This window comes from Lygodium microphyllum, chromosome 1 (assembly GCF_053477565.2).
Source record: "Lygodium microphyllum isolate KBCC chromosome 1, Lygodium_microphyllum_v1.1.10, whole genome shotgun sequence".
In the NCBI taxonomy this organism is placed as follows: domain Eukaryota; kingdom Viridiplantae; phylum Streptophyta; class Polypodiopsida; order Schizaeales; family Lygodiaceae; genus Lygodium; species Lygodium microphyllum.
In genome coordinates, this window is record NC_141135.1 from 165,622,497 (window position 1) to 165,636,917 (window position 14,421).

The 14,421-nt window shown below is 40.2% G+C and overlaps 1 protein-coding gene across 1 annotated transcript; it reads right to left on the bottom strand.

Annotated features, from left to right (window-relative positions):
• Nucleotides 1–466: 466 nt before the first annotated feature.
• LOC148041933 (scarecrow-like transcription factor 11 (SCL11)) lies at nt 467–13,471 on the bottom strand. Its single transcript, XM_087688883.1, has 5 exons — nt 13,188–13,471; nt 1,295–1,404; nt 1,129–1,210; nt 893–999; nt 467–743 (listed from the first exon to the last, which is right to left on the bottom strand). Exons 1-5 carry the CDS (start codon nt 13,227–13,229, stop codon nt 542–544), a joined length of 543 nt encoding a protein of 180 aa, XP_087545009.1. The 5' UTR covers nt 13,230–13,471; the 3' UTR covers nt 467–541.
• Nucleotides 13,472–14,421: the final 950 nt, after the last annotated feature.

Consider the following 14,421-nt stretch of genomic DNA (forward strand, 5'->3'; position numbering starts at 1 on the left):
GCAATTATTGATCTTCGAACCATAAGGATGTCTGCTTTACAAAACCAATGGTTAACATCTAACGAGAAATATATCTTTGCATCTAACCTAATTAGACCAGAGACATTTCAAAAGGAGCAGCCTAACACTCACTAAACAACACTAACCCAAGGTCATCAATCTGCACATGAGATCTCATATTTGATTTCATTATACCAAGCTAGGATAAATTGCCCCAGAACAAATGAAAATCTTCTGATTTGAAGGTCGGAAAAATGTGAAGCCCTACTCCCATCCACCCCCAACTCACCAGAAACTGAAACCTCATCTTGGAGAAGCCATTTCATACACTTCCTTGGCCAAAACAACCATAGACTTTTGCTACTGCAGAAAGATTCCAAGATTGCACAAGGTCCAAGTTAACTCCTTGTAAGCGCAAGTTGGTTAATGTAAGCATTGCCCATGAAATTATGCTCACTTGCAGATGTGAAAATAGAGCCAACCCTTGGTGAGCTTTTACAAAGGTTATAACCTGTAGTATACAAAACTTCTGTTGTGCTAGTTATCTTTTGCCCGGGGGCCTTAAAAGTCTGTAATCTGCCCCAGTTCTCCATCCTTGCCAAGGCTGCTTATCATTCCTAATCTGAGCCTGTTGCTTGCCTTCAGCAGTCCTGACAGGTGGCTTTTCCGAGGTACCTACTTTTGGCTTCTTATTTTGAACATCTTGTTCAGCATCAGTACCCCTCTCATCACCATCTCTTGATCTATTCAAACCACGCAAGCACACAGCATCAGTTTTCTGCGAAAGTAACATTATACAGTATCTTTCTAGCAAATAATGAAATATTTTTAACAGTCCTTTTTTAAGTCCATGGGCATAACAGCAGTTGCTCCATAACAGGAAAAACAATACCTTGCTTCCTTCACCGACAGACCTGTAGCTGCCGGAGGCCCCTCAACTCTCTCCTTGGCAGCCATAAATCTCCTCCTGTTTGTTACCTCAACCTCTTCCACAAGTTTCTATACATGAATTATTTTCCTTTTTACTTCAACAGTGTTCAATATAAGTTCAGCAACTGAAATGACTGAATTTCGAGTGTATGCATAGATCCAATATGGTATTGAAAAGTTCTCCCTAATGTGACTCACCTCAATAGCTGAATTACAATTTTGGAATGACATTCTCCCCACTAAGGCGCCTGGCTTTGGGTCCCCTTCCATAACTACAACACTGTTGTGCAATAAAGAAGTTATTCTATAATGCAGTGTGAAGGATTATCATGATATGATGTTATAAATCAATCAACAGAAGTACCATCGCTTTCCAGAATTGGTAGGTAAAACCCAATGGCTCTCATCTATTGTTGCTGCTTCTTGCTCTGCTTTCTTCAAAGCTTCTTCCCTTTGTTGTGCTCTTTGCATGAACTGCACAGAAACCACAATTTCAAGGCTTTGTGCTGATATAAATCTAACTAATAAACTTTTTGAAGTTAAATCCCTCAGATACACCAGTATGTAACAAACCCACAGTTCACACACACACTATTCTCATGGTTCCATACAAATCAGAACTCCATTATTATAATATAATGTAAAGTTTGTGAACAACTAGCGCAAATATCGGAGCTCCATGCTGCCAGTCATAGAGTGGAACCAAAGCCCTGCATATGGCAAAACTTGTTGTGGCATAGAAATTCAAGCTATATGGACTTCCACAGTGAATAGTTGGAGGTAGAGTCACGACATGCCTAGGGGAGCATTGTTCAATAATATTAGTTCCGGATAAAAGAGTGGGCTCAGAACCTTTGAAACAGTGAGTTTCTATATTTAAATAAAGAAACTTTCATTAAACAAAAAATTGGGCAATTGTGTATCGATTTAAAGTTTAGGCTGACCATTTGAAAGCTGCGCAGTCCCAAACTGTAATGATTAAGGAAAATTTTAGTATATTTTTGCATGAATTTTGAACAAGTAAAACTTGTAATTCTCTCTTTTCACCTCTCTCATTCAAGCATGCAAGCCTTGGAGAAGCCATGGCTGAAAGAAATCTGATTTTTTGCCATTCCCAACAAGGAATGGTCATTTTGGGGCAGCAAAGAGCAGATTACAGCATCGTGTCAGCTTTGTGCAGCCATTTCTCCATCTGGAACAGCCTCGAGCCATCATCTTCGATTTGCTGTCTAGAGAAAGAGGGATCAGTTTTATGGCAATGGAATAGGCTACATCAGCATCGAGGTGATTTGGAGAGCATCATCTGCAGCTATTTGCATCGGAATTTTGCTGGATTTATCCCTCTCTCTCTCTTTTGCTGGCAAAGAGCTTGTTGATCACTGCTAAACTAGGGTTTGTTGATCAGGTCTGAATTATGGTTTCAGTTGATCAATGTAGGTCAAAGCTGATTCAAGCTGAATCGGTCATTGCATGTGGACATACAGTCACATTTGCACATGCATGCAATGTTTCATAGAGATTCAGCCATCATTACGAATGGTTTCTGCATTGAAACACATAATGGAACCCATTAGAGTGCAATTGGGACAGTTTTGTCTCAACTTCACTAACTCATAATCAAACCGCAACCCTAACAGTTGATCACTAGACAGTTGTATCAGTTGGGCCAAGATGGTCTCCTGAGGCATTGCATTTGCAAGCATGAGATGCATGCAGTTTTGGCTGAAGCGCACATAGGACTTGCAAGGGGTCACTTTGATGGAGACTCCATGGCTCGGAAACTCTTGCAGTCTCAGCTGTGGTGACCAACTCTATTCCACGGTGATACAAGGTTCATCAAGCACTGTGATGAATGCCGATGCACGAAAGATGGAGTCAAGAAGGACAAGATGGAGCTAACACCAGTGATTGCACGACAACCATTTGAAAAGTAGGGGATAGATTTTATAGGGCCTATAATGCATAGCTATCCAATATTCATTTTGCAAAGCATCATGTAAAGAGACAGGTTCCTCGTTGCATGCAGTAGCTACAAGTGTCTACGCAACCAAGTTACCCTATGCATGGCAAGTGGCTGTCTAGTTCTACTAGGAAGTGGAACGGACTGTTTGCTGTCCCGTAATGTATCTAACAATCATCTAGGGACTATTTTAGCTTCCCGAATAGCAGGCCTCTCATCAATCAACCACTTCATCATCAGCAATGCCTTGATCAATAAGGGATACAACCTACTATCAATTCATAGATCGATATTCTTTCTACCCTCTAATCTTGTTGCTTCCATCCATTTGGTGTATTAATAAACACCTTGTTTCTTTTATGAATTAAGTTCATACTCATCCTCCAGATTAAGATGAAGATGATATAAACATTGTTTACTATCAGCTATGCTTGCAATCAAGTTACTAAGAAGTGATCCATGCTTGCAATATGGATGTGATTTAGAGTCCCTCAGAATGAAAATTTGAAAATGAAGAGGGAAGATTTTGAGAGTCATTGAAGGGAAATTTCTAAGTGGTGATAAGGCATTGAAGGTGACAAGTGCATGCAATGCCTTCGAAGTTCGTTTTCGATAAATGATAAACAATGAAAGTACCAAGGTATAAAAGAGAAACATTCCCTTGGATTGTGAATTTTTTTTTTCAATAATGTTTTTTTATAAATTGCTGAAAATCAAGTTGTTGTTCAGCATGTGTTTGCTATAGATTTTGCTACTGTAAACCTTCAATAGGTTGCTGAGATTGACCAAAATCACATGTACTTTGCTAAAACAATGGCAACAAATTATCAAACATGTCCATGGACCCCACATTGGGCTGATTTTTGTAGTCCATGAACAGTTGCCCAGCACGGTCAATGAATATCAAATCTCTACTAACAAAAATCTTGGTGGTGGAGGGTTGGTATTATAAGTGGTACCCTTCACTTTCTGCACTATAACCAATAAAAATGCATTTGACAACCTTGTCTTGTAATTTATGTCTTCGTGGCTATGGCACCAAAGCATATGCCAAACAACCAAAGACATGAATATGTGACACTACTAGTTTCCGACCATTCCAAGCCTCATAAGGCGTACATTCAACCAGCACTTTAGCCGGTCCCCAAAATTTTGTGTCTGGATAGAGCCTGCTTGCAAACAAGCGCTAGTGGAGATGAAGTAATTGATGATTAAGGCATGAAATTGCTTAAGTCGGGTAGTATCATCGATCAAGAATCAGCACGTGCGAATTGAGTTGGCGCCTAGCAAGGGGCAACGTGACAAAAAACGTGCCACAAGTATTGAAACACACTTGTTGCATCAATGCAAAGTTGTTAGGCCTATCAGAGGAAGTGTGAATCAAGCATGCGCAGCATAGGCTATCATGTAGACTAGCAGGACATAAAACAGGGCTGCTGGTCGATGTAGCATTTGTTAGGGCAATTTTTGAGGCTGTTGACACAAACTGAACTGTGACATTAATGTGACATTAAAAGTGATATTTAATGTCACGTTAAGGTCATAAATATGGAATGTGACATTAAAAGTGACATTTAATGTGACATTAAGGTAAATCTAGGGGAACATGCACGAGAATGACCGTCCGGGCTCTTGGGCGCCCGAACGGGGTTAAGGGGAGCCTAGAGAGTAAGAGAGTCCAAGAATAGTAGGACTCCAGAGAAGTGGACGGCTGGCAAAGGAATACGGGTGAGAGGTGCCAGCACTTATCTAGGCGTGGTTGGGAGGAGAAGAATCACTCGTGCTCAGGATTTTTTTCATGGTTTTCCCTCTGTCTTTCCGAAGCCATCTTTCATTGGTATCAGAGCCTATGGTTCAACGGCCAGATCGTCAGTCGTCCGCCAGGTCGTCAGTCATCCGCCAGGTCGTCAGTCCTTCGCAAGGTCGCGTGAGTACCTGCCGAAAAGAGGCGCCGTGAAAACGCGACGGGCCGTGAAGAAAAAAAAAAGTGAGACGTGCCACGTCACATAAATGTGACACGTTACGGGCAGGAAAAAGGTTCAGGCGAAACGACCAGGCGTAGGGTCGCGAGGACCAGGCGTGGGGTCGCGAGGAAACGTGACACGACTGCAGTAGACGGAGGCGAAATGTGAAACGTGACTTTGTCACGACTACTGTTGACGGGTGACTGCGACTGCTGTGAGATGGACATGACACGGCTGTTGTCATGACAGCTGTGAGAGGGACAGAAGAATGTCATACACGACTGAAGTCAGGAAATTGAATTTCCAGCATGACTGCTTTACTCCTCTAATCTGGGAAGATAAAATTTGTTCATTACTCTTCGGGCTTCTTTTCAAACCAGCAACCACCGCCTGCCATTAAAATCAGGAAAGTACTTTACTTTGTATGCAAATTTCTTATTTTTGCTTTCCAATTCCAGTGTATTAATGGCAGAAAAAGGGAAAGAAAGGGTAATGGAAAGCTCTAGTTCTGGGGACCAACCTATGGTAGATCCCCATGAACCAGAAATACAAGAAGAACAATGGGAAGAATTTTTTGCTACGCGAGAGCAATTCGATGATCTTACTGCTCGTGTGCAAACTCAGGGGGTTCAAATGGAATTTTTAACTCAAACACTTACTGAAATAAAATCTCAATTAACTTTATTGTTGGAAAGAGATAAAAATAAGATAGAAATCTCAGATGTCCCATCTTCATCGAAAGATTTAGATGTGACTATGCGAGATCCTAAGGAACCCCAACCTTACCATAAATTGAGGGATAATCCAGTTCTAAAGGATATGAAACCACCTCAATTTTACGGGGAGGAAAAAGATAGGAATAAAGACACAATCTTTAATTTCCTCCAAAAATGGGAAGATTTACATAAATTAAAAAATACCCCACCACATCTCCAAGCACTGGAGGCTAGTTTAACTTTGGGGCCCAAAGCATATAAGTGGTGGCGAACTTTAAAGGAGGCGAATAAAATACCTGAAACTTGGGCTCAATTTGAATCCGTCTTTTTGAAAGAATTTCTTCCTGAAAATGAAATGGAAAGAAATTGGGAAGATTGGGATTATGTCAGACAAAAGGGAAGACCCCTGCTGACATATCTGGAGGAATATCATGAGATAATCCTCAAACTGGAAGGAATAGATGAATTCCAAAAAACAAGAGGATTCATTAGGAGACTAGATAAAGCTTGTAAAAAGGAAGTAAAACGGAGTTTACCTAAGACGCTGGAAGAGGCAATTAAATTTGCATTAATTTATGAAGATAGTATGCGTCCAGGTACACTCACTAGTCTCACTGATACGGAGCCCAAGTCTAAGGAATTGGAAACCTCAAAATTTGTGGGCAAATTTAAAAGGGAAATGCTATTTTTTAAGGGTAAAAAACAACCTTTTGAAAAGAAACCATATATGAGGCCAAAGTTAAGTCCTGATGACTTTGATAAGGCCAAAAAAGAAAAGTTGTGTTTCAATTGCCTATCCCCTAACCATGCTGCTTGGAATTGCCCTCAAAAGAAAAAGGGGGAAGACAAAGGAAAGGATAAGGACAAGGGCAAGGGAAAAGAAAAACAAATCCATGTAGTGCAGACCTTAGAATTAAAGGGCCATGAAAAGTATAAATCTTTAGAGGTCTTGCACATGGATGTACAACATAAGTGTTGTATGTCAACTTCTATGTGGCAGCCTACTTTTGGACCACATGATTTACTTAGAGTACATGGATTGATAGCTGGAAAAAGGGTTAGAGTCATGATTGATGACTCTGCCACACATAATTTTATAAATTATGCACTTGTCAAAAAATTGAAACTTCCCCAGCAAAACAGTGAGCATCAATATGTTGTTCGTATGATGCAAGGCCAAGACAATAAAATATGGGATACAATGGTATCCAATTTGGAAATTGAGATTCAAGGATATAAAGATAAGCTTGATTTCCAAATAATGAACATGGAAAGAGCTGATATTGCTCTAGGGAGGGAGTGGCTATGGGGATTGGAACCATCCTTAAAACGTAGCTATCACCATAATACACTGGAATTTAAAAGGGATGGTAAGACTTTTGTCATTCAAGGTGAACATGAAGTATCTGATAATCCTTTGCTGTGTTCTACTGAAGTTCAAAAGCTGATAAAGAAGGAAGTTTGTGAGGTATATATGCTATGGTCTCTTCCTGTACAGAATACTTTTACTTTCTGTAATATAAAGCAACAATTTTCTTATGTTTGTGAGTTGAATGTTAATAATGAATTGAATAGTTTGTTAGATGATTTTAAAGATGTGTTTCCTTTTGATTTACCAAGTGGCCTTCCACCAGATAGGGGTGATATAAATCACCCAATTGATATAAATAAGGATACACACCCAATTTCAAAACCACCGTATAGGTTAAGTGAAACACAGCATCAAGAAGTTGAAAGACAAATTAAGGATTACCTGGATAAAGGGCTTATTCAACCCAGTAATTCACCTTGGGCTTCACCAATTTTATTGGTAAAGAAAAAAGATGGTTCTATGCGACTTTGTGTTGATTATAGAGCACTTAATAAAATAACGGTGAAGAATAAATTTCCTATGCCCAGAATGGAAGATCTTTTTGATCAATTGCAAGGGGTAAAATTCTTCACAAAGATAGATTTAAGATCAGGCTATCACCAAATAAGAATTAAGGTACAAGATGTTTCCAAGACGGCATTTCGTACTAGATACGGCATTATGATTTTTTGGTGATGCCTTTTGGCCTCACTAATGCACCAGCTACCTTTATGAAGCTGATGAATAGTGTTTTACGGCCCTATCTAGGACATTTTGTAGTAGTCTTCTTGGATGATATCTTGATCTTTAGTAAATCAAGAGAAGAACATTTGGAACACTTACAATTAGTATTCCAACTGTTAAGAACACATTCCCTTTATGCGAAGAAAACTAAATGTGAATTCTTTGCACAAGAGGTCAAATATTTGGGGCATATTATCTCGAAAGAGGGAATCAACATGGATCCAGAAAAAGTAAGAGCAATTATTGAATGGCCACCTCCAAGGAACCTGGAAGAGCTGCAGATCTTCCTAGGTTTATCTGGATTTTATCGTAGATTCATTCGAGATTATGCCAAAATAGCTGTTCCAATGACAGACCAACTTAAAGGGAAAGGGAAAAGTTTTAATTGGGGAACAGATCAAAATGAAAGTTTTCAAAAACTTAAGGTAGCTATTGCTACAGCTCCAGTATTACTAATAGTGGATCCCAATAAACCATTTGTGGTTGAAGCTGATGTCAGTGATAAGGCAATAGGTGCGGTCTTATTACAAGAAGGTCGACCAGTTGCTTTTGAAAGCAAGAAATTAGATCGTGCAAAACAGAATTATTCTGTTTACGAGAGGGAGTTGTATGCAATAGTACATGCAATGAAGAAATGGAGGCACTATTTGTATGGTGCCAAACTTTTGATTTTATCGGATCATGAAAGCATTAAGTGGCTTAATGATCAACCGGATTTACACGGGCGTAAAGCCAGATGGGCCGAACTCCTCCAAGAGTTCGACTATGAGATAAGATATAGAAAAAGAAAGTATAATATAGTAGCTGATGCACTCAGCAGAATGCCCATCATTAATGAATTGAGTTTTACTCAGTTCACTTCCAACTTGCTTGAATCTTTAAAAGGGAAATGCCAGGTTGATCCGGCATACTCCAACATATGGGAAGCAATAAAAAATGGGGATCCAAATGAAAGTGCTTCTACTGAGGAAGGAATATCTGAGGATGCTCAACAAGGAAATGGAGCATCAGGGGTTGCTCAAACTGGATTCAAGTGGAAGAATTTTACCATTGATAATAGTTATTTACTCTACAAGGGTAGGGTATGTGTCCCGAAAGATACAGAAATAAGGCGCGAGATACTATTTGAGTGTCATGATACCCCTAGTGCGGGACATCCAGGAGTTAATAAGACTTATAGTCTTATTAAAAGGCAATTCTATTGGCCTGGAATGAATAAGGACGTCCTTGACTATGTAGTTAAATGTAATAAATGCCAGATTAATAAAGCTGAAAGATTAAAAATGGGAGGACTTCTCCATCCACTAGAAATTCCTTCGGGAAAATGGGAGAGTATCTCCATGGATTTTATTGTTGCTTTACCTAGAACACAGAAGGGGCACGATTCTGTGTGGGTAATTGTGGATAGGTTAACCAAAATGGCTAGGTTCATTCCAACTTCAACTGATGTTAAAACACCAGAATTGGCTAGATTGTTCGTAGAGAACATATACCGATTGTATGGCCTTCCGGCAAATATAGTTTCTGATCGGGATAGAAAATTTGATAGCCATTTTTGGCGTGCGGTCTTTAGGAAATTGGATACTAAACTTAGCATGAGTACGGCGGATCACCCGCAAACAGATGGGCAAACTGAAAGGGTTAACCAAATTCTTGAAGATATGCTTAGGGCATATGTAAGTAAAAGGCAAACTAATTGGGAAGAGTATTTACCTTTTTGGAGGATATGAATAGTATGTTAAAATTTGCTCAAGAAAATATTAAAAAAGCTCAAAATCGAGCTAGAGCATATGCAGATCCTCACCGAAGAGACATCTCCTTTGAAGAAGGAAAATTGGTCTATCTTAAGGTGCCTGAACAAACTAAAACTATGAAAAAGGGACAATGTCCAAAGCTTTCACCAAGGTATTGTGGTCCTTTCATAATACTTAAAAGGGTGGGAGAATTGGCTTATAAGCTCCAACTACCTGTTGGTAGTAAAATACATCCAGTTTTTCATGTAAGTAAATTAAGGAAGAAGCTGGGTGATTTGGATAATCTAATCTTAAATGATGCTATTGAGGAGCTATTCTATGACCAATCTAATCCACATGAACCAGAAAAAATATTAAATGTTCGTAATCGACGAACAAGGAATACTATTTATCAGGAATGTTTGGTTAAGTGGAAAGATTGTTCAGAAGAAAGCTCAACATGGGAGCGAGTAAGTACTTTAAAGAAAAGGTTTCCCGATTTACAGTTAGACCTTCCAAGTATCGTTTTCGAAAACGAAACCGATTCTTAAGGGGAAGGAAATGTGACATTAATGTGACATTAAAAGTGATATTTAATGTCACGTTAAGGTCATAAATATGGAATGTGACATTAAAAGTGACATTTAATGTGACATTAAGGTAAATCTAGGGGAACATGCACGAGAATGACCGTCCGGGCTCTTGGGCGCCCGAACGGGGTTAAGGGGAGCCTAGAGAGTAAGAGAGTCCAAGAATAGTAGGACTCCAGAGAAGTGGACGGCTGGCAAAGGAATACGGGTGAGAGGTGCCAGCACTTATCTAGGCGTGGTTGGGAGGAGAAGAATCACTCGTGCTCAGGATTTTTTTCATGGTTTTCCCTCTGTCTTTCCGAAGCCATCTTTCATGAACCTATCATGTTTTATGCATGATGTCAGCACGCAAGGCAAGAGTGTCAACTGCAAATGTGGGGGAACCAAGACGCGCGCTGTCTCTCAAGGGTTGAAATGGGCAGATTTGACCTCACGATTTTGGTGCAAGCTATCAGAACAAGCAAACGACCGGTATACGACTCTTTAAGCAAGGCAAATTGTTGGAGTTCATACAAGTTGAGCAAACATGAGACTAGAATAGCAACCAGTATACAAGAAGGTAGCCGAACGCAAGGCTCAATGGCGGCAATGACTATGGTGACAGCTAAGAAGAGGTATGCTCTGATACCAATAACCACTATTAGGTTAGGGTTCAACAGCACGCGCACACACATTCACAGTGAACAACTAAATAGCAAAAGAGAAGAGAGTGCTGAAATGTCACATCTACTATGTAAGAATGATATGAAAGTACTGTGAGAGTGCGCAACGAAAGAGAAACACAAACACGGAGAGAAGCAAAGGAAGAGAGAAAGAGGAAGCAAAAGATGAAAAATACTACACTGACTGAAGAAGAATGTTGATACAATGGGGATGGACTCATCAATCCTTGTGTGTAGCCCAAAGCGTCAGTGAGGGCACCAAATCGGGCTGATGACAATGGCAGCACCAAGCACGGAGAGTTGGAGTGTACACCTATAAACAAAGGATTGGAGACTAAAGAGCGTGTGTGTCTACCAAGTGGGGGATGTGGCTATAAATAGCCAAAACATCAAAAAATTGGCCAGCCTGCTCATGTAGAGGCCATAAACGTTGGTCAACCACCAATAAATGCTAGTCACTGAAGAGAAAAATGCCAGAGAAATAGAAAAGACCCTAAAAAAATCCCAGATGACAATGACAATGTCTGACAAGTGTAGGCAAACTGTAGAAAGCAAAAAATGGCTTAGGAATGCACACACAAAGCCGACAAATAGAGAAAATGCACCTAAACTACTAGAGCTCCTATGTGTTCGTCAGACTCTAGCAAGAACTCACAACTAGAAGATGATAGATTGACAAGTCTAACATAGGCAGGCTAACACCCCCTCTCAAACAAGGGGAGTGTCTGAAGACCCAACAACCTCATGTGAAGAAGCATAGAAGCCTTGGGCAAAGGCTTCGTAAAGAGATCTACTGCGTTGTCTTTCATGCAACAGTAGGCCAAACAGTAGGCCACCGCTAACTCAAAATCCACGATCTGCTAGCAAACATAGTGATACCAAACATCAATGTGCTTCGTGCGAGCATGAAACACTTGCTACTGACTGCATTAAATGCATCAGCCAACATTAGGTTGGCCAGTCTTGCTAGTTTTCAGGATATAGCTGGTCACTTTGTTGGGGCAATCATTCACTATCTCACAAGTGCTCCTTTAGGTGGTTGCAGTCTTCTCCATCTCCATCATGAATAGCAGGCGGCATACTCTCTGTCTCCATCATTGTCATGGTCTCTGTCACCATTGAAGATGCTGTCATCATTATGCAACCTGATTCAATGCCCTCCTTGATGCCTTGGGCTCCATGTAGGGACTGATCAATCCTATTTATATTCATCCTTCTTCTTTGTCCAATGTAGATCATTCTTCTCTTCCTACTTTCATTTCTTCTCTCCTTTTCTCTCCATGTTCGCAATTCTTTTCCATTGTACACTCTCATAATTCACACTTGGCTAGATATTTCCTTTGTGGTGGTATTGTTGTCTTCTTTGATGAAGACTCCTACTCGGGTGGCTCACTAGAGAGCCGCTTTGCGCATTCTGCACTATTTACAAGGGACTCAATCCTATGGGAGTACCTCTTTGTGGATGGAGTGACTCAAGGTAGGCAAATGATGTGGATTTGGAACGATCCACAACCACCTTGGGTTCTCTCGTATTTTCTATGGGTTGTGCATTTAGGACTCAATGCCTTACATGTATAAAAAGATTTATTTTCTTAGATCCACAAACAAGCGATGTACCATGAGTTTGGAGCTAAGAAACTCAAACACCAAATCCCACAAGACTACAACACTCTCTGAGGAAAGCATTTGAGACATTTGTAATGTGCAAATCCAAAAGTCCTCAATTCCGTCTAACGATCTATAATCCCACAAAAAGTTTCCCCAATTGCACACCATAGACATCCCTCTCCCCCTCAAACTCCACATGGGTGACATTGTTGTTGCTCAATTGTTCATTGTGCCATATTTCCATTTCCAAGTGATCATGCTCCAGCAAAAGCATTATTTACTCAGTCCACCTCACAATAGGATGCTCATCATAGTGCCACTGAAATACATTGACTGTGAGCACAAATCTCAAAGCAGTTAGTGCTGAATTACTTGACCTTGAGGCTTGATCCAACCTAAGGTATTTGTGCATTGTATTCACCATGGAAAAAATTCCACAAAGGCATGTCAATTATCCAAACCTGTTGCAGACCACTATATACTCTATAGACCATGTCATTAGACTCATCCAAGAAACTTGTTGGTAAGATTGTAAAAGTGAAAAGCAATGGCCTGTTAATACTGCCATCCATACCACAGCTGACCAGTATGAAAAGCGTACACAGTTTCAGACAATTCCTCACACCAACTGGTAAGAAACGTAAAGCAGAGGTTTCCCTGTCTATAGTGTGATCTACTGTAAATCATATTCTTACATGCATAACCTCCATCTCTCCCTGCTAGTTGTACCTCCAGGTTGGGGTATTGGTATGGCAAGCAAACTTGAGTAACGACTTCCACTGAAACAGACTGGCAACAGTTGAGTTCTTGCAAATCGACAGCTGTGTGCCTCAAGAGGAACATCCACAAAACTCAAGACTCTAACTGTAACACTCTGCTTCCCAAAGGTATAGAAGGAATTTCCTGAAAGAACAAGGGAGGATGCGTACCTTGAGGTGCTGTAGACCGTTTGAATACTCTCGCTTGGCCATGGCGATAAACAGAAATCCTCCGGCCTTTGATGGTTTGCGTCCAGGAAAGCGGGGATCATCGACTCACGCACCTTGATTGTTTGCTTCGAGGAAAGCGGGTGTCATCGACCACGAGCCTGAGAGAGAGAGAGAGAGAGAGAGAGAGACGGGGCGGGGACGAAGAAGTGAGGCGATAATTTACCAGGTAGATTAGACAGATATGGTGACTTGAAGCTCGAAGGTCTAAGGAAGTGTGAACTAATTGTAAAAGATTCAATTCAACAAAACCTCCAAGTTAGGAGAAGGCTTAAAACTTTGAGCTTTGCAAACTTTTTAGATGTATACATGGCAAATATAATGCAATTTGCTTTGAAACTCCTTTCAAGTTTTTGAGTTAAAGGCTTTTGTATCTATCCGCAAAATTGTTTTTCTTTGACGTCATTTCAAAAAAAGAATAAAGGAGGAGATTCGAACCCGCATTTGGGTATTGAGAGCCCAAGATATCGGAATAAAAGGGGAGATTTGAACCCAAGTTTGGGGGTTGAGAGCCCAAGATATAGGAATAGAAGGGGAGATTTGAACCTAATTTTGTAGGTTGAGAGCCGAATGGCATGATTGTAGGGATAACATACGAACTATTTTTCTTTAAAAAGTAATCACACAATCCTAGCTATTAAGTGTTACAATAAAGAAGCTATTCTAATAGTGTTGTTTAAGAAGATTTTAATGGAATGAATGTTCAACATTAAAGTATTTCTTCATATAAACTTCTCTATTAAAGTAAACACTAGCGTTTCGTGTGTGCTTCGCACACATGGAGTGCTATAGACCGCTTCACAGCAAAGTGGCATGCGAAGTAGCTGTGCTATCGCACGGTAACTTCGCTAAACAATCCATTTCTTATCTTTCTCTTTCCTCTTTTTCCTCTCTCTTTCTTTCTCTCTCTCTTTACCTTCTATTTTAGTTTATTTTTTCTCCTCTCCTGGTTCTCTCTCTCTCTCTCTCTGCTTTTTTTCTCTCCTTGCTTTTCTTTTCTCTCTTTTTATTCTCTCCCCTCTCTCCTCTCTTTTCCTTCTCTCTCCCTCTCCTCTTTTTTTCTTTTTTTTCTTCTTCTCCTCTCTCTCTCTCTTCATTCTCTTTTTAAATTTTTTCTTCTCTCTCTCTCTCTCTCTCCTCTCTTTTCCTTCTCTCTTCTTCTCCCCTTTCTCTTAAT

Bases quoted from the DNA above. Each gene is read 5' to 3' on its own strand.
- LOC148041933 (XM_087688883.1), bottom strand. From the start codon at position 13,229: ATGGCCAAGCGAGAGTATTCAAACGGTCTACAGCACCTCAAG. The intron at 1,405-13,187 runs GTACGCATCCTC...GTTTCTGTGCAG, and splicing joins ACGGTCTACAGCACCTCAAG to TTCATGCAAAGAGCACAACA. The intron at 1,211-1,294 runs GTACTTCTGTTG...ATTGCACAACAG, and splicing joins ACCAATTCTGGAAAGCGATG to TGTTGTAGTTATGGAAGGGG.